The following is a 27449-nucleotide window of genomic DNA, read 5'->3' as shown; positions in this document are numbered from 1 at the left end:
TAATTCTCAATCGTATGTTACACTTCTCTTTATCTTGTAACTAACTAACTTCTTCGTCAGTGAAATACTCTAAATTGCAGTATTCTGCTATGCCGACTCGATTGTGTAGTCCGATAAGATGAGTCGGTAAGTGCAGAGTCGTCGAATTAGTCCCTAGCCTGCCCAAACCCGGCAAAGCATTGAAAAAGATAACCTAAGGCTAGCAGTCTTCATGTCTACAGTCAAACTCATTGCATGTGTTCCATCCAGATGTATTTTTGCATATTATAATAATGGCATCTCAATATAAGTTAGTATACCTGAGTAATTTTCAAATTCCGATTCTACAAATAACACGCCTTATTCATATTCGCACTATGTACGACACGCATTGCAGATAAACTACTTGACACACAAGTTCAAAAAAATGTCACGTTTTATTTAGATTTTAAAGACAACTCTCTCGCGATAACCTTAATCATTATGTTATTAAATTTTCTTCAAGGACTATTCACCCGGTGAAATACCTGCGAGATTATCTTGTAAGTTTTACAATATATAATGCAACTTTACTATTTCTGACCATTGACAAAGCTGTACGAATGATTTATAGGAAGCAGATTAATGAGGGAAAAATGACTACTTCTATTTATCAAGCCATTGGAGTATATTTCACTTGCTCGTGCTGCTAATAAATTTATTCTAAATCTCAATACTGAAGCTTTCATTAATAACTTTCAAACTGTTCATCACAGGCACAAGACATAAGACCCGATGGCCGTGAATTTCTTCGATTCAGGCCTGCAAGCGTCAACATAGGAGCTATTACTCAGGCAGATAGTTCAGCCATATTCAAGATCGGCAGTACAACTGTTGTCTGTGGGATCAAAGCTGTAAGCATTCTTGATAATTTAATTATATACATGATCCAAGCTGTTACTTTTCACTATAGGAATTGGCAGCTCCAAAAGCCGATACTCCAAATTGTGGATATTTAATACCAAATGTTGAACTCTCACCACTGTGTTCTCCAAAATTTCGCCCTGGACCACCCAGCGATCAGGCTCAAGTTGCTTCTAAAACGATAGATGACATTTTAATAAATTCTGCAGCTGTGGACTTGACAGATCTATGCATTTGCACTGATAAACTAGTTTGGGTGCTTTATTGCGATCTAATTTGCATCGATTATGACGGATCGGTTACAGATGCATGCCTTGGCGCACTTGTAGCTGCACTTAAAACTTGTGAGTCTACAGTTGGTCGATCACTGCATATTGGTCTTGTGGTTTTGCTTTAACAATGATCCACTTTTTATTGCACAGTAACTTTACCAGATGTCCAGTATAATCCTGAAACAGCGGCCATAATTGTAGACACATCTGACAGAAAACCATTTCCTCTCAAGACACTTCCTGTATCTACCACGTTTGCAATTTTTGATGAGTAAGTATCTACAATCAATTCACAATTTGCTTGGATTACAAGAACACATTTTTGAAAAACTTTAAGTTCAAGTCATTAAAAAAAAATCATATGTCCACGTTTAGACAGCTTCTACTTGCTGATCCAACCGACGAAGAGGAATCTCTGGCCAAAGGGAAGCTATGTCTCGTGAATGACGGGCCAGAATTGTGTGGATTTTACAAGCCTGGTTAATAATTTTCCTTATTCTTTGCAACATCTAGTAACTGAGTTCCTAATCTCTTTGTGGTACTAGATGCAAATCAAACTTATTGGATTTACCCGATTTGATGGATAAAATGATAACAAGCTGACTGAAATGAAATAAAATTATTTTATTTATAATACTGCAGAAATTGATTCAAACATTTAGAGGTTTAATTATTCGTCAACAGGTGGAATTCCAATATCTCAAGAACTATTGTCAAAAAGTTTGGAGAAGTCTAAGAAGAGAGCAGATCTTATCAGAAAAGTTATCGAGGCTGCAGTTAAAACCTAAGAAAGATAACGATTCACAACACATATTAACATACAACCATCCACCATCTCAAAGACGTTCAAATGCCATTTGTCGTGCTATTTGGCACTATATCAATAATAACACAAACTGTACTTTGAATCGAATTAATAAAATAAACACTATTTCTTTAGTGACTGTTTGTACTTTATGCAATGCAATGCATATGCACAAAATCAAAAAAATCAGCACAGGATTTAATTGTATGTTAATACAGAGATATTAAATACTGCTTAGTTTTCTTGATCATTTAAAATATCATTCATAAGCAGAATTCAGCAAAATGGAGATTACAATTTAACGTTTTCCAAGAGTGACATTGAAATGATAGTTTTCAATCAAAAATAGACATACATTGTGCCAAACACAAGTGATCACAAAATTTTACTGATTTTGGCAAACATACAACACGATTTCAGTCCATGATTAGTAAAAATCTTGCTGAGTTGTATCGATAAAAGTTGAAACTGTAATTAGCATTGCCAATCTGCTTTAATACAAACAAGTTTTTTTCATAATGCGCAAAAACTCTTCCTGTGAAATTTCTCCATCCCCATCTCTGTCAGCCTCGTCGATCATTTCTTGCAGCTCTTCATCAGTTAAATTTTCCCCCAACTCACGAGCCACTCTTTTCAAGTTTCTAAATGATATTTTTCCCGTATCGTCATCATCGAATAAACGGAAAGCTTTCAAGATTTCTTCCTTGGAATCTTTTTCTGCCATCTTCACCGACATGAGATTCAAAAATTCTTCAAATGATAATTTTCCAAGACCATCCGGGTCAACGTCGGCTATTAACTTTTTTATCTCTTCCTTTTTTGGCTCAAAACCCAGAGCTCTGATGGCTACTTTCAGCTCTTTGGTAGCAATTTTCCCCGTACCATCAGGATCAAATAAATCAAATGCTTCTTTAATATCAGCTTTTTGTTCTTCCGTCAGTTCAAATTTTGGTGTGCTTTTCTTTCTTGTTCCACCATTGATTTGTTTCTTATATGCTGACGTCTATGATCAACAAATTAATCACATTATACAATTTAGTATACCTTATCAATTAGTCATTTTTTGTCACGGATACATTGAACGTCTCCAAATATTTGAGATCTCTCGAGCAAATAAATAAATGTTTACTGCAAATAATTACCATATCTTGTTTAAGGTGCTGATTCAAGTGGAAATATACCACACGATATTAAATAAACACTTTTGATGATCAACAAACTGCGATAAATCAGCGTTGATTAATAGACACTGTGAATCTATGAATCGGTTGTCACATTGAAAAGTCACACGGTTGCTAAGGTACACGTCGCAACATCGTCAGACTTGTTTTCCGTTCAGTGACTATCTGGGTACTGAATGGTATCCAACCAAAATTTTCGTTATCGGCCGAACTAAGCGCTGCGATCGTCTCCCTCGACACTCTAACGGACTTTTTTTTCATCAGATTTCCGAACACAGCCAACTTCAGAATTTCAGAAGACACCAGTATCTGCTCTGCATTAACACTGTCATTCGGGGTCTCATTCATGGACGCTTGATGACAGTTTACTTTGCGGCACATTATTTCTTTTTACGTTGATTGAAAGAATAGTGAATTTACCGAGTCCCATACTATTCTGGATCATTGAGTGAAAATGGTTGGTACTATCCGATCTATTATGAAACAAAAATTCTAATACATCAATTTTTAGGTTCAACACATTTTGCTTCGTCATTTCCCCGATTTTAAGAATCTACAGATTTGCAATAGTTTTCAAAACTTCGATCATACGGCGATCTGGAATGAGAATCATTTGGCGGTGTTTTTGAGTCAATAATCAGTGTCGAATTATTTAGATTTCTCGGTTTTTTCATTAATTTTGTGAGGTTAGGTAACTCAAACCTGCATACTCAGAATTAGAACCCCACCGTAGTTATATTCGAATGGCATACTGAACTCATTTCATCTGATTTCCAACGTACTCTGTAATATTATTTCTATTTCCAATTATCCTCAGTTCCGAAATCAGTACGACAGCGACGTGACGGTATGGAGTCCTCAAGGGAGGTTGCATCAGGTAGAATATGCCATGGAAGCGGTCAAACAGGGTTCGGCAACAGTTGGGCTTAAGAATAAGACGCATGCCGTACTGATTGCTTTGAAGAGGGCTTCTTCCGAACTCTCTGCTTATCAAGAGAAGATTATTCCAATCGACAATCACATGGGCATCACTCTTGCTGGCCTCACTGCAGATGCTAGAATGCTAAGGTTTATCTTTTACAAGAAAATTCGCCTTGCTGATCAGTTTAAATATCAATTAATACTGCTATTGCTGAATTTTATACTAATGTCGAGTCTGTACAAATGCAAATATTCTTAGTAATTATTTACATCAGTTGCATTCTCAACTTGGCTGAAATATCCACTATTTTTCAAGCATTTTGTAATTTCTATTAAATTCATATTACCTACTCTGATTGTTAATATCATTAATTTTTACAGCCGATACATGCGAACTGAATGTTTAAACTACAAATACTCGCATGACTCGGTATTACCTGTGAGTCGGCTCATCTCTGCCCTTGGTAATAAGATGCAAACGTGTACTCAAAGGTACGATCGACGCCCGTATGGAGTAGGACTCCTTGTTGCTGGATACGATGTAAGCAGTCTACCATTAGTAGAATAGAGAGATTGTCCTTTATTACTTTGCTAAGGAGACTAATGCATTTTTGTATACAAAAGAAGCAATAATACAAACTAAACTCACCTTTCAGGATCAAGGCCCACACATTTTTCAAACATGTCCATCGGCCAACTATTTCAATTGCAAAGCTATGGCACTGGGGTCACGTTCTCAGAGTGCTCGTACATATCTTGAGAAGCATCTGAACGAATTCCCAAGTTGTGATCTTGACGAGATTGTCAAACATGGACTTAGAGCTTTGCGTGACACATTACCCAATGAAGTAGATCTCACAGTGAAGGTACTTTTATGATTATATTAGAATTGCTCCTCATTCCGAATGTATTGACTGTAATATATGAAAATTTTCAGAATGTATCGATTGGTATCGTGGGAAAGGATGTGCCGTTTAAAATTCTTGATGAATCTGCTACGGCAATTTACTTGTCAGAAATTGAAGGAGATGAGAAACGGTCTAGAGGTCCTGGTGGCGCTGCAGAACAGGACAGTCAACCACCTCAGCCTCCACCTGCTGACAAAGGGCCCCAAGATCCCCAGCCAGCTGTTGCAATGGACACGGAATGAATTACGTTGCTATGTGAATACTTTCTTATTTCAGTTGCAATAAAAAAATGTTATTAATTACACAGGAATGAAATCGTTTTCTCCGTTGGCAGCAAGTTTTGTCATCTTTATGATAGCTTGATATCAATCTTGTTGTTAAACTGAAAATTGTATTGAAGATATAGCAACATTTATTTGAATAAGCTTTTGTAATAACATAATTAGGAAATAAAATGGTATATTTCCAAAATTCATGCACTTCAGTTAATCAAGATAATTCAACTTTGCATGGTGTGCGATTACAAGATTATCAGTAAAAACACAAGTGTGAAATTCCTCATATGAATAATTATTAACTGACGGAAGAAGATTAGGCTAAACGGCGGCTGCAGACGCAAAACGATGATTACTAATCCATCCCTCCCTCGCCCTGCAAAAACTACCCATTTGCTTGAGGGGACATATCGGAAGGGGAATGGCAGGTTCGGAAGTAATTATTGTTATGATCATGAGAAGCAGAAACTAGAAAATGTTGCACGACATCCTTCTTGCAACAAATTTAATTTACAATGGTCATTAATGACATTCAATTTGTAAAAATAACGTCGTTCTATATACATTACTATGTGATCATTGGACCAGCCATAAAATTCAGGATATACGTAATAGTTAGGTAGCAGAATCTTGTGTGACAGATTCAGCTTGACGTGACTTCAATATGTTTGTTAAGAAAAATTCACCAGCTTTATAAGAAGACCTTACTAATGGGCCACTTGCTGTGTACAGAAAACCCAAATGATTTCCTACACTCTCCCATGCCTTAAATTGCTCTGGAGTCACATATTCGATGACTTTTAAGTGTCGTTTCGTTGGCTGCATGTATTGTCCCAAAGTTAAAGCATCCACTCCAGCTGTCCGCAAATCTCGCATGGCTTGTTCAATTTCTTGTTCAGTTTCACCCAATCCTAACATTATCGATGACTTGGTAATCAAATTTGTATTCTTGTTCTTCGCACCTTCTAAAACGCTCAGCGACTGTCTGCCAAATGATAATATCAATTAAAGATGTTAATCAGTGAATGAATAGCGTTAATAAATACTTGACCGTGCTCATTTCTTTGAAACTCACCTATAGTGTGCACGCCTGTCGCGAACGAAAGGTGTTAGACGTTCCACAGTCTCAATATTGTGGGCAAATACATCAAGTTTCGATTCAACTATTTTTGCTACGCATTCCTGATTACCTCTGAAGTCTGGTACTAAACATTCAACCAACATGTTTCGTCGCCTAACAAAATAAGGTAAATTTCACGTTACTGAACATTGAGAAAGTAGCAAATGAACTGTATGGTACAAAATTCACCTTTTTTTAATTTCTATCACAGTAGCTGCTATGTGATTTGCTCCTCCATCTGGTAAATCTGCAATGATCAATGAATATTGAATTTGAATTGAACTTTCCAGTTAGTTTATGTAACAGCGATGTTATGTAACAAAAAAAATAGTTTACCATCACGGTCGACTGATGTTAAGACGATGTAGTCCAGACCCCATTCTGCGATTGCTACTGCTGTGTTGACTGGTTCGTCAGGATTAGGTGGTTGCGGATTGCGTGCCGTTTTAACCGAACAAAACCGACATCCGCGAGTACACGTGTCTCCCATGAGCTAAGGATTAATCACATATCACAAGTTCATACATCAGAGAATAAACTGTATTTGAAGATACTAGAATATATAAAGTGCGAACCATGATGGTGGCTGTTGCAGTTCCGTGTTCGCCACCGCCCCAGCATTCTCCGATATTAGGACAACGTGCCTCTTCGCATACAGTGCTCAGGTTTAATTGACGAAGTTGAGATTTTAGCTTGCTATAATTAGCTCCCATAGGTATTTCGGTTTTCAACCATGGCGGCAGTCGAAGGCGATTTTTTTCCCCTTTTGCCAGCTTCAGCTTTCCTTCATAATTGCTCGTAGTATCTGAAACAAAGTCGTGGAGCGTCGGCCCGGTCGCCAATTTGACAGTGAACTCGTTTTTGGTGTTCTCCTTGCATTTCGCGCACTGAAAGATTTTTGAATTCAAGTTTAGGCACAGTTTGCTGGCGGATAAGTAAGAAACTCAGCATACAGCCGTGGTCTAATATCAACATTTACTTACGTTTGTGTGGAAATTGACAGCCGCGGGATTTCTCAAGTATAAAATGCGCACTGATCTCAACATTTTGACTGTCAAGTTGTCTTCGGGTTGTGTTGCATGTTTTGATGAACTTTCTAATCGAGAGGATTGCGATGAAATTATAAATAACCTTGAATGACACTACGCACTTGATTCTATGTATGTAGTTCTAACCCCTAACACCTATTTGACAGCAACTGAACGGCAATCACGACGGCACACGGCAATGCTTTCGTAACCGTTCGTAATAGTGTTGTCTGCTATTTGAACATTGATAATATAAAATAGGAATATCACCGTAGATTGAAAAGTAGGGGCCTTTGAAGTTCCTCGGATATCCGTCAACTTGTTGTAATTTTTCCAGCGTTTCAGGAACACGCGGTAATCAGATCTATAGGTATGTAGTCGCGTGCAAACACACATCATACACACATTAATGCATACGTATAGGCATGCATACACAGCGAGGTTTATCCTACATGTTGCAATGAAGTAGTAAAAAATTTTTCTTTTAAATTAGTATAAAAGTGTAATTGATTTATTTAAACAATTCAGGTGAAAGCGTTACTCGATTAATCCTCTTCGCCGTATCACAGCGTATGAAATATTTTACTACATTAAAATCCACCCTCCTGTTGTGATTGACAATGGTTCGGTCGGTCGTTTAATTGATATAAACGTGCAAATTGTTATACGATGGGGCTTAAGCTAACGGTGGAAGCTGTACTTAGCTCTTGTCAACATCCAGTTGATACTATCAAATCATAAAATGGTACGTGCTCCACATCAAACCGTGTTCATACGAGAAATCGCCGAAGATAACCTCGTCTGATATTGTCTTTAGCTAACCAAAGCTAGTTTTTAATTCTTTCATACTGCTAATTTCTACAAAATAATCTTAACTATTGTATGAAATTTTGATATAATCGTGTGTTAACAACTGAAGAAATATGTTACTAAAAATCTTAAGCTGAATCTCCTCCTCATTTTCTATCTTTACATCCAATTCCAGGGTGCAAATATATCGCAGCTAGAACGAGATATTGGCTCTGATCAGTTCCCTCCCAATGAGCATTACTTTGGATTAGTAAACGTGAGTATATCTCCAATAAGAAGGAATTGCTGAAGTTTTTACAGCCGTACATAAATGAGATTGTAATCATTTTGTATGTTGCTTGCCTAAGTGTATCTATTTTCTACTGGTTGTATTATATTAGCTACTTCATCATGGTTAATTTTTTCTTGCTACCTGTTACAATCCATTTAAAATCTATATATGGACTAAAGGATGGACTTTTTTGTTGGACAGTTTGGTAATACGTGCTACAGCAATTCTGTATTACAAGCTTTGTACTTCTGTCGTCCATTCAGAGAGAAGGTCTTGGAATATAAAGCAAGAAACAAAAGAACCAAAGAAACCTTATTAACATGCTTGGCAGATCTTTTCTACAGTATTGCAACACAGAAAAAAAAAGTTGGCTCCATTGCCCCAAAAAAATTTATCGCTAGACTAAGAAAAGAAAAAGGTGGGTATCTTCTTTTTTGCAAAGTTTTTGTGGATATATCGACGGTCGCATGTCTGTATCCAATGTTTTTCCCACGTTTCAGAGGAATTCGACAACTATATGCAACAAGATGCTCACGAGTTTCTCAATTTTCTCATTAATCACATTAACGAAATCATACTCGGTGGGTAAAATAACTGTAGAAGTATTGAAGCTACTTCTTTTAATTTAGGAATTGAAACAATAACCAATATTTACCATTCACTGATAGCTGAGAGAAACCAAAGCAGACCTGCAGGTGGAAAGGGTGGAGCCGGAGATGCAGGATCCCCACCAGAGCCGACATGGGTTCATGAAATTTTCCAGGGCATTTTGACTTCAGAAACACGTTGTCTCAATTGTGAAACTGTTTCCAGTAAAGATGAAGACTTTTTTGATCTACAAGTTGATGTAGATCAGAACACTTCTATCACACATTGTCTGAAATGCTTCTCTAATACGGAAACATTATGCAGTGACAACAAATTCAAATGTGATCATTGCAGTAGCTACCAGGAGGCTCAGGTAAAAAAAAGTTATGTTATATGTGAGGTTTATAAATTTACATAGAATAATAAAATCATTTTATGATACCACTTTTTTCAAACTTTTTCTTACAGAAACGTATGAGGGTGAAGAAGCTGCCAATGATATTAGCATTGCATTTAAAAAGGTTCAAATACGTAGAACAATACAACCGACACATCAAAGTTTCTCATAGAGTGGTCTTCCCGTTAGAGTTAAGACTCTTCAATACTGTAAGTCAAATTTTCTTTTACTTACGACAAGTACTTCCTTGAACTACAATTGTTTGTGTCTTATTATCATTTTCAGAGTGACGATGCTGTGAATCCAGATCGATTGTACGACCTAGTAGCGGTTGTTATACATTGTGGTAGTGGTCCTAATAGAGGTCATTACATTTCCATTGTAAAAAGCCATGGATTTTGGCTCCTTTTCGATGATGACATGGTCGATGTAAGTTCAAGGAATAATAACAAAACATCTTACATCTCTTAGAGCCATATTGAGTGAAAGTACATAAACCTGTTGGCTGTTACAGAAAATAGATGCAGCGACAATAGAAGATTTTTACGGCCTGACGTCCGATATTCAAAAGAGTTCCGAAACTGGCTATATTTTATTCTATCAATCAAGGGACTGTAGTTAGAAGTTGACTCATACCTTAGCAATTTAACATTTTAATACGAGTGATGATGAAGATGATCCATGGGACTTTGAGAATGTTTAAATAGCATGCTGACGAATCTGTTGTTTAAGTTAATATGCAATCAGATTTTGGAATTATTTTCTTAAACGTGTTCTATGCTCATTGGTATTTAAACAGTCCAAAATAAGATATACTAGATGCATGCAAGCTATGATCACGCATATGAAATCAAGATGAGTATTCAACTATGGCAGACAAGCAATCAGAAAATGTTAATGTAAAGTTTATTTATTTTAATTACCTATGTTGTACTATGTAGAACTAGTCGAAACTGAAAATATGTAAGAGCTAAATGGAATCTTTTATTTAAAATACTCTTACCTTGGTTCTTATCATGTCAGTGATATTTAAAATTAACATGTTACAGGCACTATTATAGTACATTATTATTATTCGAATGTAAAAATATATGACTGATAATAAAAAATATTGCTATAGGCTCAGATAGTTTTACTACACACCTTAATCTCAGTTTTTGTTTTCCTTTCCAAACACATCATGTTTTCTTTTAGCTGAATACTGAGAATCTCAAAATAAATATTTCCAGATATTTTGACAAATTGCTTTCATCAACTTGTATGCAAAAATTGGGCAGGGATGGAAAGAGAGCTGTAAGAAACTTTCAATGTCATATGAAGATGTTTATTACTTTTTAAGCTATAAATTCATAGGGGATCGGAGCGAGTAAGATAGGTGCTTCACGGCCAGAGACAATGTGGGCAGCAGATGGCTGAGCAGGCTGTCTCTTGAGCTGGACCTGGACGTTCTTGTCCTTTGCTTCTTTCCTCAGCCTTTCGTTTTCCTTTACACGCTTAAGGAAATCTTCACGGCACTTGGAATGAGTGACATGTTCGATACGGAGGTTGATGCGCTTGGCAATGATGCGGCCACGCACCCGCTTGTTGACGATGACTCCAAGAGCATGTGGAGTTACATTGAACACACGTCCGGTTTTTCCATGGTAAACCTTGTACGGCATACCCTTCTGCACGGCTCCATTACCCTTCACATCTACGATGTCCCCAACTTTGTACACCTTCATGTACGTCGACAATGGAATGGTACCATGTTTCCGGAATTTGCGAGAAAACAAGTCCCTCGTACCACGACGATAACCCTTTGAATTGGTCATATTGACAGTCTAGTCTGCAAGTATAATAACAATTTGTCACTTTTCTATATAAATAATTTTTCAGCGATGGATCAAAGGCTTGTGCTATTCGATTGATACTGATAGAGGGAAAAGATTATCATGGCCTTAAATACCGACGGTAAAATGAAAGCACGGAAATGTCGGCTAGCGTAAACACGAGTAAGCGTCATATGCGGTTATGATCATGAAAATGCACAGTGCATCGACATTTACCAACTACCATAACCTCAAAGTGATTATGAGAATGAGTAACAGATATTGAAAAAGTAATGGGAAAAGAAATTTTTCTGATTTCATAGAAAAGAACGTTAGGATTAAAATATGGAAGAATAAGATCAGAGTTCCGTGCCATCTGCACGTGGTCGGTCATGATCGTGAATTTATTTCGATTAGTAAACTGCAAATTAACTGACAATCAGAGCTTTGCGCAATAGCTGTGATTGCTGTATGAATTTCTACACCACTATGGACCTGAAATTCCAGTTAATAATAGCTGAGTGAAGGGAAAATACCGATAATGTTTTGGAAAGTCGAGAAACGAACTTACGTGCTGTGTCTTCGTCGCAGAAAGGAGAAGCTAAAAGCGATACGACCCGAAAATAAATCGATGTATCGAATCTCTCGCAAATGGTCGATTGAATGTAGCGTCCATCCAATTACAGCTCTCGTTCTAGTGAACGGTCAAATCAGATTTCATCTGGGAATTTCCGCCGCCAGATCCCACGAATCCTACAGCTTTAGAACGCCTGACGCAAATGTTCAAATTGTGGAATTTGACGGCCAATGTAGGCGGTTGAATAATTACTCAGTGCAACTGTAATATGCGCAATTTTTATATTTCCGTGTGTTTCAGCAGGATACAAAAAAGGTCACGTAATGTCACTTAATTTCGATCATGAATTTACCCGCCTATCGGTGACGACGGGTGTTGCAAGTGATTGTTATTACTATTATAATTGTAACTATTTTTTCATGTTTGTATTTATCAATTGATCTTGAATGAAACAGTGGCTGCATAGGTTTCATCTGCATCAGATACAGTGAATGAGAATACGAAATGTGTTCGTAAATTTTTTATTACTATTCATACAGATCAGCTTTGTTAGATTCGTCAATTTGCTGTTCGAAGTTACTCCAAGTTGACAAATCGAACTAAAGACAAAATTTCTTTGTTCTATGGACAATTATCAAATCTTAAAAAATTCATTAAAAGATTCACGAAATTATTTTTTCTCACACGCATAGAGCGAAGAAAAACAGCCAGTGAAAGGATGTCCTCATCTTTGGAAATGGGTTCAGTTTGGATTTATCTTAAAATAATGAAACTTGCTGCGTGTTGTTGCAGCATAGACAATTGGGTCCTCACTAAATGAGTTGCCTATTTGGAATTTCTGAAACAACACGCTAGTCTTGTCACTGATTTTAGTATTTAGAAAAACTCATAATAAGCAACTTGTTAAAAAAAATCTGTACCTCTATCTGTGACAAAATATATTTTAACACAAAGTAAAAATTTGTTTCTCCAATTTACAAGGTTACTATCCATCTTCAAATGCACCTAAGCACATTGGCGAATAGGTAATGAGAATCCACCTAACTGAACAAACAAATAACAAGACATACTGTATCCATAGACCACATTAGTAAGACCGATTGAAATTAAAGTTCTGTTTTCCGTTTAGAAAACCCAGCATCTAACATCACCCGCTCCAAATTTCAGATTCTGATTCTGAATCTGACATGTTTTCATCTTCTGAAAGTATTTTTTCACTTAGAACATGCGTCAACAGTGCTTTAAGTATGGATAAACGCTTCTCAAGTAACCTATTTTTCTGTTTTACAATTTTCAACTCTTTGCGCTGTGCTGCTATGCGGCTCAATGCTGAGTTCAAATTCTTAAGAATTCTTCTTCTTGATTTAAACTCAAATACATCGTCACTATCATCACAATTCTTTTCTCCTTCAGCGCAAGATGGAGGGTTGGACTCTCTGTAAAAAGAAACACGCAAAAAATGAAATCAATATCCACTTTGAATTTGTTGGTGTTATGTACTTTACCTATTGTATTGTGCGATAGAGTCGTTGCTTCGTTCACAATGCTGAACCCAGTCTATAGAGGCACTCTGTTCATTGACGTGTGGCGGTGAGCTATTGCTTTGGTCAAAATGTTCGACCCAGTCTATGGAGCTGCCTTGCTCTTTTAGGAATTCTATGTCCAATACATTTTCTGCTGATTCTATCGACATACCAGCTTCACTGACATTGGTATCGGTATACGCTTGCGCTTCCAGCTTTACATATTCTTCAGGATTGCTCGATTGACTTGCAAGAAATCCATTTTCAGGGCATTCTGTCTTAGTCGGAGGTGGGAGGAGTGATCGCATTAAGGATCTCCTGAAAGATAATAGTTCTTGTCCGCAATTTCCTCTAGATCACTCACTATCCATATACAGGAACAATAAGATGGTAGATGCGAAAGTAAAATATGAAGCATACCTGGATTGCGTTATCGGTGGAAATAAGGTAGGAACTGCGTTAGGTTTTATAAATACCCTCTTTTGGCTGCCAGACTTTCCATATGTAAAACATTCAGCGGTGAAATGTCTGCTGCATAGAACACTTGTATTGCTTGGCATAAAGTTTTTACGTTGAATTGCATTCACCCATTGTCGCCGAACAAATTGATCTCTAGGAAATCTGCATTGTAAATTTGCATAGCTCATTACTTTTTATTCGTTGATTACTGTAAAAAAAAAACTCGAATCTGACGGTAGGGTACATACGTCTAACATTTTCAAGATCAATTATTCATACGTACTTGTGTAAGGTTATCTTCTCCCCCTTGCCGCAACCTTTGAAACAAGCGCAACACTTTCGGACCATTTTTTACTATTGAACAATCATTGCATGGTGAAAATTTTTATAAACGTAATCGAACGTCGAAAAATATTTAATAGTATTCGTCAGACATCACATGTAGGCCCCTGGCTCTTACTTCAAACCCTCCAAACAAGATATGTATAAGAAAACAACGCGTCGAAACACCATATTGGATTTATGAAATCTGACAGTTTCATACGGCCATCATACGGCCAATTAAATTCCTTGTCAGTTTTTCTAAAAAAATGTCGACTATCCGCCATCTTGGCGACACACTCAGCGCGGGAATACGAAACCATGAATCGTTAGTCCGTCATCAGCTAATCAGCCACGTTACATGAATATTTATCTATTCACTTATTTATTTATTACACGTTGAAGATAGTGGGATATTTGATTAGAATACATTAGAATATATTATCAAAATATATACAGCCATACGTATATAAATACGTATACATACAATACATAATACATATGATAAGGGGCTCAGGGCATGAATATGAAAAATGAAGTAAATTGCTATTGCAAAAGAGGAAAATAATGATGTCGAGAATGAAAAGGATTATTCTCAGCTATTCAATTTGCAGAGATCGCTGGTCCCATCTGTCGCATAAGTTCATAGCATTCTTGAAGACGTTTCTGGTCCCCGATTCTTTCCAGGGTTTTAGCCGCTTCTGCAAGCATTCCAGCGCGTTCACCAGGTGAAGCTAATAACAAGGTGGGCAAATGACGGCAAGCGAGGTACAAAGCAGCGGCGTGTTCTCTTTCACCGCTTCCCTGTTCCTGGGAACGATCTTTGCCGCATATTACAGACGGACGCATATTCCGATGCCGTAAGCTGCGATCCAACAAAATTTGAGTTCGGACAGGTGCAGCACCTGCCATAAGCCGAGCTGTTGCTTCGTATAAGAATACCCTCGTTAAGACAGACTGTAACAGATAAACATAAGACAATTTTTATCTCGTTATGAAACTGAATTAAAACCACTTTTACTAAAGATGGCAATAGTCACCGGTATGTGCTGACAAAGTTGACGCAGGCAGGCCAGATCTCGTTGAAAGCCTGCAAGAGCTTGACCTGATACCGGTTTGCTTAATTCACCTTCCATTTCTTGCCATAAACTAGTGCGCACCTCTAAGAGCCCGTCGCATACCAATAGTTGCGTAAGCTGAAATATTGTCCCTCAAGTTATAATATAAACGGGAACGAATAAATGTTTTCGTCGCTTTAATTTTTATAAGAACACATCTACTAAAACTGATGCTGGCATAATCTGCCACAGAGGTTGCACTGCAGAAGTATTGCACAGTTATATTTCGTGCAATGCAACTACAATGCACCCTTGTAACACACAGGTGCTTGAAAGATAAATGTACAGGCTGTCAGTTTTGCATTTCAAGTTTATCGAAATATGAAAATAGTTAAGAAACTAACCAGAGTATTTTGTGACGACTGCTGTTTGCAGTGATAGTAGGCCATTGAATGCTCAAGCAGAACCCCCGCCTGATCTACCAGTCTCATTGCCGTTCTTCTAGTTGACCGACGTGCCTGAAGTGTAAAGAGAACAGCACGGGGCAGTGGATTGGTACTGTTGCTCGGAGAGCTTGCATTTGGTTGCTGACGATTCTTGTCGAAAGGAAATCGGCTCTTTAAAATACTCCACGCTATTTGGTCATCTTCACCCAATCTCCAACTGGCAGCAACATAGATCACTGCACCCCACCACAGCCCCACTTCATCTTCACATTCTGCAATGTATTTTCAACAGAACGGGTTATTCCAGTTTTAACATATATTGATGTTGTAAACAGTGTTGTAGCATGCAACACTAGAAAACACATGATAATGATAATCTTGAAAGTGCAAAGTGGAACCAATAATCTTTACTAGAGCAATAAAAAAACTTTGTGCACAAAACTTTGAACTCACTCTTTATGGTCAGCTTGTCATCACCAACAAAGTAAGGCTCAACTTCGGCAGAAGCCATTATACTTCGAGCAAGTTCAAGGACTGTTGATGCATGACTGTCCTCGGCAGTGCCAGTCAGAAGGCGGAGGCTTTGATTGATCAAGTGTTCCCGGTAAGCCCGAGCCGCGAAGGACAAGGGGTCAGCTTTGCTACGCTGGGAAGTAAAGTCGCAGACAAATTGTTCATCGTACTGCCATTTCTGTGATGCGAGAAAACGGGCTCCCTCTACACTCATAATCCATTTCAACCTTGCTGGTACAGTGCATGTATTCAATAACATTCGCGCCTTGCCGAGATAATATTTACGGATGAAAGGAAAGAGTGCTTGCTTCAAGCACAGTGCTGCATTTACATAAAATTCGGCCATCAAAGATTTTGGAACCGCATCTTCAGCAGCTTCGCCATAGTTGACTGCCGAAAGTGCGAGGAATAGAGTGGCTTCGGTCGTTCCTTGAGAAAGTCTAAGACAGAGCATGTGCTGGTAGACAATTGCTAACTCTAGAGAAGATATTTGTGCTTGCTGCCTTTCTGATTTGTCATGAAACCACTTTGCAACTTGAGCCACCCATCGACCGAGCCACAATTTATGCAAAACTTGTCGTACGATTTGCCAGGCTGTAGCGAAGAATGTCTCCATACGGTTAGATGGTAGCGAACGTCCGAAACATCTCAAACATTGGCATAGGTCTCGATAAGCTTGATCATAATTTTGATTAGATATATTGAACTCTGCCTGGCGCTTCCATCTACCTAATTCTAATGACGTTTTATTATCAAAAGGCAGCATCGGGTCACCACAAAGAAGAAGCCGACTCAGACCACAAATCAAAAGAATTACGTTCGTCAACCACAAGAATATATTCGTCCATACCCCTGTATCCAAATCTGATGGATCTGTAACAAATGTGAGAATTGAATACACTTTCAACCTTTTGGACTCAAGATCCTTACCTTGATATTGAAGTATTGTTCTCCCATCTATTCGTGCCTCGGTATAATCAAGGTTCAATCTTCGCATGTTATTCATAACAAGACCGAGTGGATTGAAAGCTAACACAACAAATAAGAAAGCGCACAGAGTGAGACGGGTGTGATCCCTCATTCCTTTGGTCTGTGGCACTATTGAATGATGTAAACTATGTAGAGACTCTGTATCGTCCTTCAAAGAAGATGGTGATGGTGGGGATGGGGATGCTGGAGCAGGGGACAGAGACGGCTCGCTGCTGTCAGAGCGTGGAGGTGTAAGTTCTCCACAGGCTAAAATATTGCGCAGATTTTGCCTTTGTTCAGCCATTTTCAACGCCATGTTCTCAGCTTTCAATTTGGCATTGGTGTTTTGAAGGAACCTGGAGATAATCTTATGAATTTTGAGTTTTTAGAAATCAGCTTGACTAGAATACACATTTTTCATCAACAATAAGAAAATTAAGATATGAATAAAAATTTTTTCTCTGGTTTGAGAAACTTTCTATCAAATTTGGAATGCAAGTTTTCCTCTGAAAGATGATTAAAATTTTTTGACGTTACAATATGTTTTGTGCTACTCCAGAAAACAAAGCTCACCTGATGTAATCAATCGTTTTCCGTAAAATTGCCGATTTGTTAAGCTTTGCTTCTACCCCAACAATGATGTTTTTCAGCTCTATGATTTTATCATTGATAGAAGTCCTGTAGCGCCGTTCAATCGCATTGTGAGCACTTCGCTTCACCTCTCTGACTCTAGGTACTCCGACATGTGATCCAGAATTAATTCTGTTAATTTGTACCTTCTCGGTATCCAAGACGACTGGAATACCTATTGAGAAAAAAATAAACAAGTTGAGAAAATAAATCAAAACAACTTGTATCTCGAAACATATCGTGGATTAAAATTTTATCACATGTAATCACCTGTAGCAAGCACAGTCCCATTTGCCGTGTTGACCAGTGTATGAATCTGATGTGGTACAGATGTTGAAGTAGTTGCCTGGGACCCTGTGGAGTAGACAAGAGACTCGGACTTGATCAGTTTAGCAGGAAATAGGAGTTGCCTTTGCTGGGTGGTAACAGGGGCTAAGGTCACAACTGGGGATTGAACGTTAAAGTTCATATTCTGAGGAAGGGTGTACTGAGAGCTAAACACCGTAGGAGTCTGAGGAACAGATATTCTTTGCGCTCTTGTTTGCACTTGAATTGAATCAGGTACACAGGGGGTTGATTGCTGAGCAGGAGTCGAAGATGGTAGAGTCAGAGTGACATCTTTCTTAGCATTGCTGGCCTCGAGTATGGGTACATCTTTGAAATCCCTGCGATTGTTGACGCCGAGGAAGTCTAAGGTATCGTCGTCCATCGGTATCGGTTCTTCCAATTGAGACAATAGGGTCTCATCACTGAAGAGATTTTCATTTTTCAATAACTCGCTCTCGCAGTTTGTCAGTAATTCTGCAATTGATGTATCGATCGGATCACTGATTTGTTACAGATATATATTAGTTGCATAGCTTGACTTGCCGAAATGCGATTGTTTACAATGACGCAAAATATAGGCAAGCGTTACTAATGCGTAATTAGCGCTTAAATAGATGCCAAAGTTGCGGCTAAATACAGTTGCCAATGAGAAGGCAAACGGTATTAATATTAGAATGGACTAAATAGGTGTGATATTGTACAAGTTAACTTCATAGTCATTCAAACGAATTGTTTCGTATTAGGAAAAGTCTCAAGCCATACCATCGAAGCCAGTCATTTCATTTAAATTGAAGCTGTCATTGGCAGGAAAGTTTGGGAATTCATTTTCCTGCGGTATGTTGGCCCAATTTACCGTAGGGTCAGCCATTGTTGTATATTATATATTTATTTCAGAATTAATGTAACAGTATTTTATCACATTACTCTGGAGTCTTTTCAGTCAACACGATTCACAATTGCACCGTGCACGCGTCTGTCAAACGGTGTGACCAAAAATCACAAATGATGGTCCGACCTGCGGCTCAACCAATCAGCAAGGCTTCAAGGATCGGATGATTTTACGTCACTCACGGTTGGCAAAGACATCTGAAACAAGCCGACATGCGTTCAGCGCTAAGGTTCAGCGAAAGAGGATAGGAGCTAGTGGATGGCAAAGAGGGCCGATAAGGACCTGTTACTAGTAGATGTCTTCTTGACCGGTTGGCATTCCGGGACTTTTGACGTGCCACAAAATTGGATCGTCGAGTCGCTAGTGCGGTATTGAAAATAGTTAACGGCGAAAAGTTACACAGTCTACAGTAATATGCTTTATATCCCAGTCTGTGCCTGTGTGGTGTTTGTATAATAGGTTACACTATGCTCTAGAATGACATTTGTAGTTTGTAGTTATTATTTATTTTAAATGAAATAATCTCGCTTAGATAGTTCTGCTTGTTAATGAATCCGCTGATACTGCCTCGTAAAGTTGTGCATTATTTATTGATCGGTATGAGGTTATGATAGGCGAGTTCACCTGGCTTTCATTCTGTGTCCAATGTTTACTATTAGATCTCTTTTTTATATCTATTATGAAGGTAAATAGTTCATTATCAAAACATCAGCTTGTATTCGACAATTTATGTCACTTACCATTTCATTTTTTCACACATTTGACATAACCTCGTTTCAATGTGTTTTCTTGTTTTGACATTTCGCATTTGATGCAATACCATACATACATTAATGTCCGTAATAATGTTCAAACATTATACCGCGAATTTGTTGGAACTCTCGTTAATTCTCACGCTTTCTCCCATGTATATTATTATCCTGTCTACTAAAGGTCACCCAAAAGATTACTCCATTTTTTTTTTCAATTTTCATTTCATTCACAATTGTCACAAGCGAGACAGCACAAACATTGGCCTCGAAGATCTGGCAATTTTACATGTTACTTCTTCACCTACATTCGCATATTCTCTGAACTAGGGGTAATGAGAGTCTCAGAAGTATTTGGGTCTCGTATCATAATAAATTGATCCGTTCCTTATAGCATAACATTGAAAAGTGTAAATAACCCAGTCTGTTAGTATTTTCCTCAATTTTTAATTGAAAGCTAGTGATAATCGTGTCGAATTTTTCATCACAGCACTATATTTTTGATTTACAACTACAAATCTGGATAAAAATATTTCATTATGAACATGAAAGTATCACCGACAAGACCGGTATATTACATTTATTCTTCCTGTTACATAACAAATATATGCTCAACACTATAAATCACAGAATTGAATTATTCAATTGAACAGTGACATCGTACCATTATTATTAATACTATTATTATGGTCAATTTTAGATTTTCCTCAACCTAAATTGCATTTAAAATTTATGTTTAATATCAATGTCAACTTGTTGTGGCCAGTTTTTCTATAATCAACATATTTTCACAAATAGCATACTTCTTACTCCACATATTTTTGAAATTTAATTTCATGAAGATCAGAAGTTAGTTCGGCTTTGAAGGAATAACGACGTGGTCCCATTTCGAATAATAACACAAAAACGGGGACAATTTTAAACTCATCAAATCCTTTATTTAACTCATATTTATGCATTTTGCAGAATGTAGCGGATCAGCAGTACTTGAACTATGACACTCAATGCTGATGAAAATATAAAGCCAAAATGATTGGCACAGTGTCCAGTTTGGAAGATGCTTGTCGTCAAGCTCAGGTAAGCAATCTTGATACAATATTATACAAAGAACACGCATTGTTATTTTTCACAAGTTCTCTCTACATCTATGTACCTACATATCGTAGCAGTTAAGTGAAGGGAAAGAAAATATCCTTCAGCTAAAGCTGTAACATATTTTTAAGTCGACAGTTGATCAACTAATATGAAATGTTATCAAATTTGGATAGATTTAGCCATACTTATCTTATATTTTCAACAGGATATGATCGATCAAGTGCCTGGGTGCTGGAAAGAGTTTCAGACTCAGAATTGTCTAAATTCACCCTCAAATCCAATTCAATGTGGAAATAAAAAAGAACAAAATCACTCTAAGCGTAGCATTCAGTCAAAATTGACAAGACTATATTTTGAGGAGTTGTCAAAAGTTCCACATGCAACACCTGACTCTGTTCTGGTATGTATTGTCAACTCCACATTGTGACAACTGACACTCCATATTGAAATGAATGTACAAACTTGTACATTCAATAAACATTTCTCTAATTGACTTGCAAACTTTTGAACAGAACAATCTCGAAAATGAGTGCGACCTTCTGGGTCGATTAGTGCAGAGAGAAGGCCTCCACACGTTAATTGTAAATCTCTATGCTGGCAATAAAGGATACTCATTAGGGATAAGAAACAGGTAATGTCGATACAAATCTTCCAATGTTGTCACCCAGCTTCCCCAAAGAGATGGCATCTAAAAGATGAATTGTCAAAGTAATTTTTCTTTACTTCTGTTCGTTTGTACCAGCAGTGAAACAGGACACACATACGAGAAAAACACATTATTAACCGAGACTCAGCTAATGGGGTACGAGCAAGGGGAATTATTATCCTCAATAGACAATGGACAATTACCTGCAATCCTAGCTGAACAATTGGAAGGAAGTCATTCGCATTTATTTTACGATGGATGTATTATTGCCGAAGTACGAGATTACCGTAAAGCCTTTCCTCACGCCAAGCCTGAAGTACATCATGTTCTGCTCAAGCCTACAACACAAGTAAATACTTTCAAAACGTAGCCGCTAAATTTAAAACTAGATATTGTAATCTCGAAACCCATTTATGCCATTTCGTAAATACGTTTACTGCCAATACATAAATTTTGGCAAGTTTTTAACAACAAATGATAATCATTAGAGTGTACTCTCGGATGTCTCGACATTAACAAGCGATGGAGATTGGAGCCATGAAGAACGACTGGTCTTGGAGTCACATTTGGTGGCTGCAACACAGGGACCGCTTTGTCTCGATCCTAGTCCAGCTCCTAGTTTGGCATCTACTCGGATACGTCAGTCGAAAGCTCTAATTACAGATCATCAGCTAATGCGGCAAGCTAAAAAGTTTTCTCAGGTATTGATGATTCATCAATGTACGTTACGAGTGATTTGTCCAATGGGACAGACGGCACAAGTTCATCGTAAATCAACGAATGCGTTTTACAGGTCACAGTAAATCGAAAGAGAAAATTAGAACAGCTTGCACAGCCTGAGGGTTTGACAATACAAGACTTGATGCAGAAGTTACGTACAAAAAGGGGGTTACCAACAACCACTGCCTGCCCACCGCCCTCTCTTGTTAATCCTCCACTTCTTCCACCGAGCACACCAATTGATGTTCTAAGGTATTTATACTTCTTATTGATTAAATCTTATGGAGTAGGTTAAAGTTAATGTATAATCAATATACTGATGGATTTTTGCATTTTCATCATCTATCAGGTATGCAAAGGCGTACGAGCGACCACGGGAAACACGAGACTGTCTACCACAACTTATAGAAGAATATATATTAGAGACTGAAAGGGGCCAAGGTCGAATATATCATATAAAGCTCTCGATTCTACAAAGACCTTCGAATTCGGAATACCTTGGGGAGCTTTATGTAGATCGAGATCATCGAGAAGGAGAAAAAAATGGATCGGCTTGTCGGTATGTGTCAAATAGAAGCTTCTGAAATAATATAAAAAATTGAAGAAAAGTGTAATGTTGTTTTCTGCATAGAAATCAATGTTTACAAAATCAATATTTACACAGAGATTTTAAATAAGAAAATCTTTCAAACAGGTTTAGTCTTGGTACTAGAGCGCAGGCGAATCATTACATACAGCAATTTACGGAAATATTTACAGAAGAAGGTAGGAAAAATGTGCGAATAAAGCATGTTGTGCCAGGGCAAGCCCCTCGTGTTACCTGTACCCCTGGAATGCAGCGTGCGCATCAACAGGTAACTTTGGATCAATTTCAGTATCAGTTAAATTATATTCGGTATTAGTTATTTTTATTTAAGTATATTAATTGATCATCAGATTTTCATTATTCAAGAAGCCAAAATAAATCCAGTGATTTGATTTTTTATCTATAGGCACAAGCACAAGCGGCTCAGATTGTAGCCCAACAACTGCAACAAGCTCAATCTCAGCATGTCGCACAGCAGGTTTGTAGCAATCTACTTTGTTTACTTCATTGTAGCTTAGAAAATGTTTAAGCGCAATCTTCTTTATATTTCATAGATCCTTACAAGAGCTCAAGGACAATTGAATACGTTAACAAGCCAAGTAGCTTCTATGAAAACTGCAACAGATGCGACGAGCTCTTGTCAAGCTAATTTGACAAGCTTGGATCTATCGGCTGTTTCATCTACGGCAGATGCAACAACATCTAATTCAATTCCAGCAATGAGTAATGGCCTGCCACACAATACAGCTACTGTTCAAGTAGATGCTTCACCGATGCCGGGAGCCGACGTTAATTCCTGTAACGGTTCAGGAATCTTAGTATTTCAGCAAAAGGCTGCTCCTTGTGTAAACAATATATCGGCTACAAATGTTCCTGTTCTGGTACGAATTTCAAAGACACCTGTAAAGCGTATGAAAAATGTGCAGTTTTAATCAATTACCAAGAAATCCATAAGGCAACATGCCATAAAATGAGACGATGATGTTAAAATCTTTTCAAATTAGTAGTTTATAATTTTTCATCTTTGATTCTAGCAAGCCCAATTGCAAGCTGGCACCCAAAGTAATATTAGGGAGACTTCGAGTCAAAGTCAAGGAGAGACATCTTTCAAAAAGCACTCTACGAACCCTGCAATAAGTGCTCTTGTTACTTCTCTCATGAATTCAGCTCAACAATTTCAGCAGCAAGCTGCAGGTTTGTTTGACTTTAACATTTTACTTGTGCACATGTAACGGCGTATTGAGTTTTCAAATTTGACCACCACTTTCGTGACTGATAAATTTCACATAATGGGCTGCTTGACGATCTCCAAAACTTTTTCCAATCCTTAACAGCTAACGCAGCTGCTGCAGCCATGAGCAATAGCGCGCAGGCTAGTACAAAATCGAATAACACTGCTATTCTTAGCTTACTGAATAGCAGTCCAGCCAATTTAACTCAGCAGAAGACTCAACCTCGAAGGATCTCGTTAAATACTACTATACCGCCTAGGGTGATCAGCCATGGCAATGTGATCACTGTTCCCAATACTACAGGCCAGGTAATTGTTTTTGTTTAACATAAATCGTTATTGATCATCTTATCACTGACCATATAGTATTAATATTGAGCAATAATCATCTCTATTAAATTACTAGATAGCAAAACCTGTTACATTCCAGGTGAGGGTAAGTTTTGCCCCTGCTTTAACGGGGCAGCTAGCAGGAAAACAGGCTGTGCGATTGGCTAGGGTACAAGACCCTGCTTCCACGCTCGGGCTTTCAATGCCGGGATTGTCCGCTTTGCTTGCTGGTAAGATTTAAACAATTAATACATATAAACAGTGAATTGATTAGTGTGAATAATTTTTCTTTTTTCTGATCGGTAAAAGGTACACCTTCAGCTGACAACCCAATTCCTGGAATTAATACAACTTCCTCTTTACTGGAGAGGCTAACAGCCTCCTCGAGTCAAAGTAGCCAACCATCTAGCCCTATGACTAGTCCGCCGGCAACGAATGTGAATTTACAGGGAGTCAATCTCACTAGTCTGCCCAATTCAATAAACGGTCTACAAAATGTTCAGGTAAAATAGCTCTACTAAGTTTCTAGTTTCTAGCTCTAGTTTCGTTTTAAGACAAAAACTCATTGTAAAATCTGGTCAAAGTTTTTGTGTTAGCTAGAAGTTGAGCTAGAAAGTCTTTTAGGTAAAAAAACAACATAAACATTCGAATTTAATTTTCTTTTCTGTCGACAGGTCTCTTTTCCTGGTTTATCTCAACCAATAACGATGTCACTCAATGTTTCGGCAGCTACAGGATCAGTTACCCCGAGTGGAGTAATCGTATCTCTTCCAATATCATCTGGTACCAATACGTGCACGACTGTTTCCAGTGTGAGTTAATACAATGACAATAATACATTCGCAGTCTGCCAGATTATTTCCCTTACTTTTTCTAATGTATAACTTTCGTTTTAGATGGTATCTGCAACTGTTGTAACTACTACAGTATCTGCGAGTACTCCGACAGTAGTAATTGCTAACCCTGCCAATACTCATTTGTCATTACCAATTGGTAAGAAATTTAGGATTTAAATCCAGAGATGATCTCATTATTTAGAACTTCAAACACGGTCTATTTCATTTCAGCTCAAATCATACCATCAGGAGTAAAAGGCTTATCACAACAAAACATGCATAGTACTAATTCAGTTACTCTTTCACAGGTATTGTAATAATAATGTTGCATGATATACAATATTATTTTTTGAAATGCACATAGTGACTTTCTTTTCTATATCCATCTAATCACCATTTTTCCGACAAAGGGCGGACCGGCTATACAACTTGTTGGATCTCAGAGGCAGCGGCTTAATCAAATCGCCCGTCACGTGCAGCCAAACCAAACTAAACCAACTGTTATGCCGAGCCAGTTAGTAACTGTTGCAAAACCTGTACCAGCAAATCATCTGATTTTATCTGGTAATAAACAGGTGTTAACTCCAATTGGAGGTAAGACATATTTCTTTTTTTCTACAGTCATGAAGCTGAAGATATTTGAAGAAACATTTTAAAGAATGAAGGAATATACTGTTGGACAAATATGTCGGTTTTACGTTGATAATAGGCAGTTCTATTTGAAAACGGCCGAATGTGATGAAATAATTGTGCATTTCAGGTAGCAAACCAGTGCTGATGGCGACTCAAGCCCCATCTTCCGCTCGAGTAGTATCTGCAAATAAGCAAACATTGCTTACGAAGTCTTTGCACACGCGACCGTCTACAGGATCCACTACCCTACAGCCTCAGAGCCTTGGCGTTACAGGCTTATCGCAGCAACAGGTATACTGTATATGTATGTGTGTTGTTATACATTCAATAACATCTTCAATAATACTTATAATTCACAGCTTCAGAGGACCCTCGTGAAGCCGGTGCAGCTGCAGCAATTACAACAATGTTTAGCTGCTCAACATAAGGCAGTTGTAGTAGCTGGAAACTCGCCAAATAGGACGCAACTGCAACAGCGAAACAAATCTACTCCCGGGGAAGACTCTCTCTGAATACGTTCAAATACCTTAAAATAAGTCACTTTGAATAAAAATAATAAAAGCCTCTTTGCGAATGACATTGTCAAGTACATTATTATACATATTATAGAATATATTTTACGTAAGTAAAAAATGAAATTTACACGCCGTTCAAGCAATATACCATCATATTGGGTACTGTTTACTCATTGATTTTCGTGTAAATAATAGATTCTTTTTCAATGTATTGCCCTGAAATACATAATTTATTTATAAAAACAATTAAGCAGCCGTGAGAAAAATGGTGAAAATATTGAATATCACGTGCATGTACAATAGCGCACCTACACCGAAATGAAACAAGCTTGCAAAATTATTCGATAACGGATCGGGGCTGGGGAAGAGGGCTTCAATTATTGTACATATTACATATACATATGATATATGATTTGTTTTATATATATAAAAAAAAAAAGAAAAAAAAATCGTAATAAATATTCCATTTTTATTGATGTTCTTCATCCTGCTAATTTCTTAACTAGAATTGATTTTAGTTTCCAACAAGTTGCGATTATTTCATTTTGAAAATTCTCACGTTCATATGCTGTGTCGTGGAAGAATGCTCAGGTTTTTTTGTCCCCTAGAAGAGAGTGCACAAATGTGAAAAGGTTAAAAATTCAACTTGTCATTGGATATTCAACTCTATCGTTATAAGATGGGTAGAAATTTTATTGTATGAAACAATCTGAATTTTTTCTGCAAGTAGTTCCTTTGATCGAGTTTTCCAAAAGGGAAATTTACAACTTCGGAGTTTTTTCAAAGATCCTATTATGTATGTATAATGTACCTGAACAATCTGCAATGATATGTTATGTGTTATAAAACATTGAATTGATAGGAGCTTCACTACTATTGAATAAAGCACTGTTACAAGTATTCTGCAACTGAACTCTAGTAAAATGTTTATCCTGAAAATTTCAGCCGCTTCTCAGTTGGTCATGCAATAAAACGAGAACCTCAATACAAGCATTGATGAAAACAGCACTTATATAAATAGATATTGTTATTTGTAAACTATAAGGAAATTATAACATATCTGTAATAACATTCCTAAATATCTTACAGAAATCTATTTGTAAAAACAATTTTCAACATATTTGTAC

The 27449-nt window shown here is 37.5% G+C and overlaps 9 protein-coding genes and 1 long non-coding RNA gene across 20 annotated transcripts; 4 read left to right on the top strand and 6 right to left on the bottom strand.

The window, feature by feature from the left end:
• Positions 1-183: 183 nt before the first annotated feature.
• On the top strand, positions 184-2081 carry LOC124412079 (exosome complex component RRP43-like). The gene is made up of 8 exons (XM_046891679.1): positions 184-289; positions 485-521; positions 735-872; positions 932-1226; positions 1305-1425; positions 1530-1633; positions 1839-1946; positions 2027-2081. Exons 1-7 carry the CDS (start codon positions 273-275, stop codon positions 1940-1942), a joined length of 816 nt encoding a protein of 271 aa, XP_046747635.1. The 5' UTR covers positions 184-272; the 3' UTR covers positions 1943-1946; positions 2027-2081.
• On the bottom strand, positions 605-1453 carry LOC124412081. Its single transcript, XR_006929759.1, has 2 exons — positions 1314-1453; positions 605-1055 (listed from the first exon to the last, which is right to left on the bottom strand). It is a non-coding gene; the product is annotated as an uncharacterized LOC124412081 (long non-coding RNA).
• Positions 2082-2122: 41 nt separating the features above from the next.
• On the bottom strand, positions 2123-3293 carry LOC124412337 (caltractin). Its single transcript, XM_046892123.1, has 2 exons — positions 3102-3293; positions 2123-2962 (listed from the first exon to the last, which is right to left on the bottom strand). Exons 1-2 carry the CDS (start codon positions 3102-3104, stop codon positions 2453-2455), a joined length of 513 nt encoding a protein of 170 aa, XP_046748079.1. The 5' UTR covers positions 3105-3293; the 3' UTR covers positions 2123-2452.
• A 147-nt stretch (positions 3294-3440) lies between these two features.
• LOC124412336 (proteasome subunit alpha type-1) lies at positions 3441-5437 on the top strand. The gene is made up of 5 exons (XM_046892122.1): positions 3441-3597; positions 3958-4208; positions 4443-4602; positions 4718-4927; positions 4999-5437. The coding sequence occupies exons 1-5, from the start codon at positions 3595-3597 to the stop codon at positions 5209-5211; spliced, it is 837 nt and encodes a 278-aa protein (XP_046748078.1). The 5' UTR covers positions 3441-3594; the 3' UTR covers positions 5212-5437.
• LOC124412334 (THAP domain-containing protein 2-like) lies at positions 4111-14356 on the bottom strand. 5 transcript variants are annotated; one of them, XM_046892118.1, is made up of 6 exons: positions 14261-14344; positions 14112-14198; positions 13790-13990; positions 13352-13687; positions 12981-13282; positions 4111-4121 (listed from the first exon to the last, which is right to left on the bottom strand). In XM_046892118.1, exons 2-5 carry the CDS (start codon positions 14174-14176, stop codon positions 12994-12996), a joined length of 891 nt encoding a protein of 296 aa, XP_046748074.1. In that variant the 5' UTR covers positions 14177-14198; positions 14261-14344; the 3' UTR covers positions 4111-4121; positions 12981-12993. The 5 variants fall into 5 exon arrangements, with proteins under 5 accessions (XP_046748074.1, XP_046748076.1, XP_046748077.1 ...); XM_046892120.1 differs by having other exon boundaries at positions 13790-14036; positions 14108-14356; XM_046892121.1 differs by having other exon boundaries at positions 14108-14356.
• Positions 5739-7597, bottom strand: LOC124412332 (lipoyl synthase, mitochondrial). Its single transcript, XM_046892115.1, has 6 exons — positions 7348-7597; positions 6940-7251; positions 6701-6857; positions 6554-6611; positions 6320-6478; positions 5739-6229 (listed from the first exon to the last, which is right to left on the bottom strand). Exons 1-6 carry the CDS (start codon positions 7408-7410, stop codon positions 5860-5862), a joined length of 1119 nt encoding a protein of 372 aa, XP_046748071.1. The 5' UTR covers positions 7411-7597; the 3' UTR covers positions 5739-5859.
• Positions 7863-10555, top strand: LOC124412333 (ubiquitin carboxyl-terminal hydrolase 46). The gene is made up of 8 exons (XM_046892116.1): positions 7863-8137; positions 8378-8458; positions 8675-8891; positions 8974-9054; positions 9142-9434; positions 9530-9667; positions 9744-9887; positions 9973-10555. The coding sequence occupies exons 1-8, from the start codon at positions 8135-8137 to the stop codon at positions 10078-10080; spliced, it is 1065 nt and encodes a 354-aa protein (XP_046748072.1). The 5' UTR covers positions 7863-8134; the 3' UTR covers positions 10081-10555.
• Positions 10761-11323, bottom strand: LOC124412338 (60S ribosomal protein L21). Its single transcript, XM_046892124.1, has one exon. The coding sequence runs from the start codon at positions 11270-11272 to the stop codon at positions 10793-10795; it is 480 nt and encodes a 159-aa protein (XP_046748080.1). The 5' UTR covers positions 11273-11323; the 3' UTR covers positions 10761-10792.
• Positions 14357-14608: 252 nt separating the features above from the next.
• Positions 14609-19100, bottom strand: LOC124412330 (sterol regulatory element-binding protein 1). Its single transcript, XM_046892111.1, has 8 exons — positions 18855-19100; positions 18036-18566; positions 17709-17940; positions 17097-17491; positions 16107-17039; positions 15612-15925; positions 15190-15345; positions 14609-15106 (listed from the first exon to the last, which is right to left on the bottom strand). The coding sequence occupies exons 1-8, from the start codon at positions 18958-18960 to the stop codon at positions 14753-14755; spliced, it is 3021 nt and encodes a 1006-aa protein (XP_046748067.1). The 5' UTR covers positions 18961-19100; the 3' UTR covers positions 14609-14752.
• A 302-nt stretch (positions 19101-19402) lies between these two features.
• Positions 19403-26655, top strand: LOC124412328 (transcription factor SPT20 homolog). Of its 7 annotated transcripts, none has more exons than XM_046892106.1 (21): positions 19404-19666; positions 20697-20807; positions 21031-21225; positions 21338-21456; positions 21571-21820; positions 21960-22172; positions 22265-22443; positions 22541-22750; positions 22886-23045; positions 23184-23255; positions 23332-23658; positions 23812-23971; positions 24112-24317; positions 24415-24568; positions 24648-24841; positions 25013-25150; positions 25235-25331; positions 25406-25482; positions 25585-25768; positions 25935-26098; positions 26167-26655. In XM_046892106.1, the coding sequence occupies exons 2-21, from the start codon at positions 20760-20762 to the stop codon at positions 26317-26319; spliced, it is 3300 nt and encodes a 1099-aa protein (XP_046748062.1). In that variant the 5' UTR covers positions 19404-19666; positions 20697-20759; the 3' UTR covers positions 26320-26655. The 7 variants fall into 7 exon arrangements, with proteins under 7 accessions (XP_046748066.1, XP_046748062.1, XP_046748060.1 ...); XM_046892104.1 differs by having other exon boundaries at positions 21568-21820; XM_046892108.1 differs by having other exon boundaries at positions 24439-24568; positions 26167-26654.
• Positions 26656-27449: the final 794 nt, after the last annotated feature.

Source organism: Diprion similis, chromosome 11, assembly GCF_021155765.1.
Source record: "Diprion similis isolate iyDipSimi1 chromosome 11, iyDipSimi1.1, whole genome shotgun sequence".
Lineage (NCBI taxonomy): Eukaryota > Metazoa > Arthropoda > Insecta > Hymenoptera > Diprionidae > Diprion > Diprion similis.
This window is presented reverse-complemented; position numbering and strand designations above follow the sequence as displayed.

What these genes read in the sequence shown, in the direction of transcription:
- LOC124412079 (XM_046891679.1), top strand. An exon ending in TGTAGCTGCACTTAAAACTT is followed by an intron (nt 1,227 to 1,304) that starts GTGAGTCTACAG and finishes TTTATTGCACAG; the next exon opens with TAACTTTACCAGATGTCCAG. An exon ending in GTGTGGATTTTACAAGCCTG is followed by an intron (nt 1,634 to 1,838) that starts GTTAATAATTTT and finishes ATTCGTCAACAG; the next exon opens with GTGGAATTCCAATATCTCAA.
- LOC124412336 (XM_046892122.1), top strand. An exon ending in GCAGATGCTAGAATGCTAAG is followed by an intron (nt 4,209 to 4,442) that starts GTTTATCTTTTA and finishes TAATTTTTACAG; the next exon opens with CCGATACATGCGAACTGAAT. An exon ending in AAGTAGATCTCACAGTGAAG is followed by an intron (nt 4,928 to 4,998) that starts GTACTTTTATGA and finishes GAAAATTTTCAG; the next exon opens with AATGTATCGATTGGTATCGT.
- LOC124412332 (XM_046892115.1), bottom strand. Translation starts at nt 7,410, where the DNA reads ATGTTGAGATCAGTGCGCATTTTATACTTGAGAAATCCCGCGGCTGTC. An exon ending in CTGCAACAGCCACCATCATG is followed by an intron (nt 6,858 to 6,939) that starts GTTCGCACTTTA and finishes ATTAATCCTTAG; the next exon opens with CTCATGGGAGACACGTGTAC. An exon ending in AACATCAGTCGACCGTGATG is followed by an intron (nt 6,612 to 6,700) that starts GTAAACTATTTT and finishes TGATCATTGCAG; the next exon opens with ATTTACCAGATGGAGGAGCA.
- LOC124412333 (XM_046892116.1), top strand. An exon ending in ATTACTTTGGATTAGTAAAC is followed by an intron (nt 8,459 to 8,674) that starts GTGAGTATATCT and finishes TTTGTTGGACAG; the next exon opens with TTTGGTAATACGTGCTACAG. An exon ending in GTAGCTACCAGGAGGCTCAG is followed by an intron (nt 9,435 to 9,529) that starts GTAAAAAAAAGT and finishes TTTTTCTTACAG; the next exon opens with AAACGTATGAGGGTGAAGAA.
- LOC124412338 (XM_046892124.1), bottom strand. Translation starts at nt 11,272, where the DNA reads ATGACCAATTCAAAGGGTTATCGTCGTGGTACGAGGGACTTGTTTTCT.
- LOC124412334 (XM_046892117.1), bottom strand. Translation starts at nt 14,176, where the DNA reads ATGGTCCGAAAGTGTTGCGCTTGTTTCAAAGGTTGCGGCAAGGGGGAG. An exon ending in GAGAAGATAACCTTACACAA is followed by an intron (nt 13,991 to 14,111) that starts GTACGTATGAAT and finishes TTTACAATGCAG; the next exon opens with ATTTCCTAGAGATCAATTTG. An exon ending in TCTATCGCACAATACAATAG is followed by an intron (nt 13,283 to 13,351) that starts GTAAAGTACATA and finishes TTCTTTTTACAG; the next exon opens with AGAGTCCAACCCTCCATCTT.
- LOC124412330 (XM_046892111.1), bottom strand. Translation starts at nt 18,960, where the DNA reads ATGGCTGACCCTACGGTAAATTGGGCCAACATACCGCAGGAAAATGAA. An exon ending in AAAACGATTGATTACATCAG is followed by an intron (nt 17,492 to 17,708) that starts GTGAGCTTTGTT and finishes GATTATCTCCAG; the next exon opens with GTTCCTTCAAAACACCAATG. An exon ending in AGTCGTCACAAAATACTCTG is followed by an intron (nt 15,346 to 15,611) that starts GTTAGTTTCTTA and finishes ACAATATTTCAG; the next exon opens with CTTACGCAACTATTGGTATG.
- LOC124412328 (XM_046892104.1), top strand. Translation starts at nt 20,760, where the DNA reads ATGATTGGCACAGTGTCCAGTTTGGAAGATGCTTGTCGTCAAGCTCAG. An exon ending in AAGCTAAAAAGTTTTCTCAG is followed by an intron (nt 22,173 to 22,264) that starts GTATTGATGATT and finishes TGCGTTTTACAG; the next exon opens with GTCACAGTAAATCGAAAGAG. An exon ending in AAAAATGGATCGGCTTGTCG is followed by an intron (nt 22,751 to 22,885) that starts GTATGTGTCAAA and finishes TCTTTCAAACAG; the next exon opens with GTTTAGTCTTGGTACTAGAG.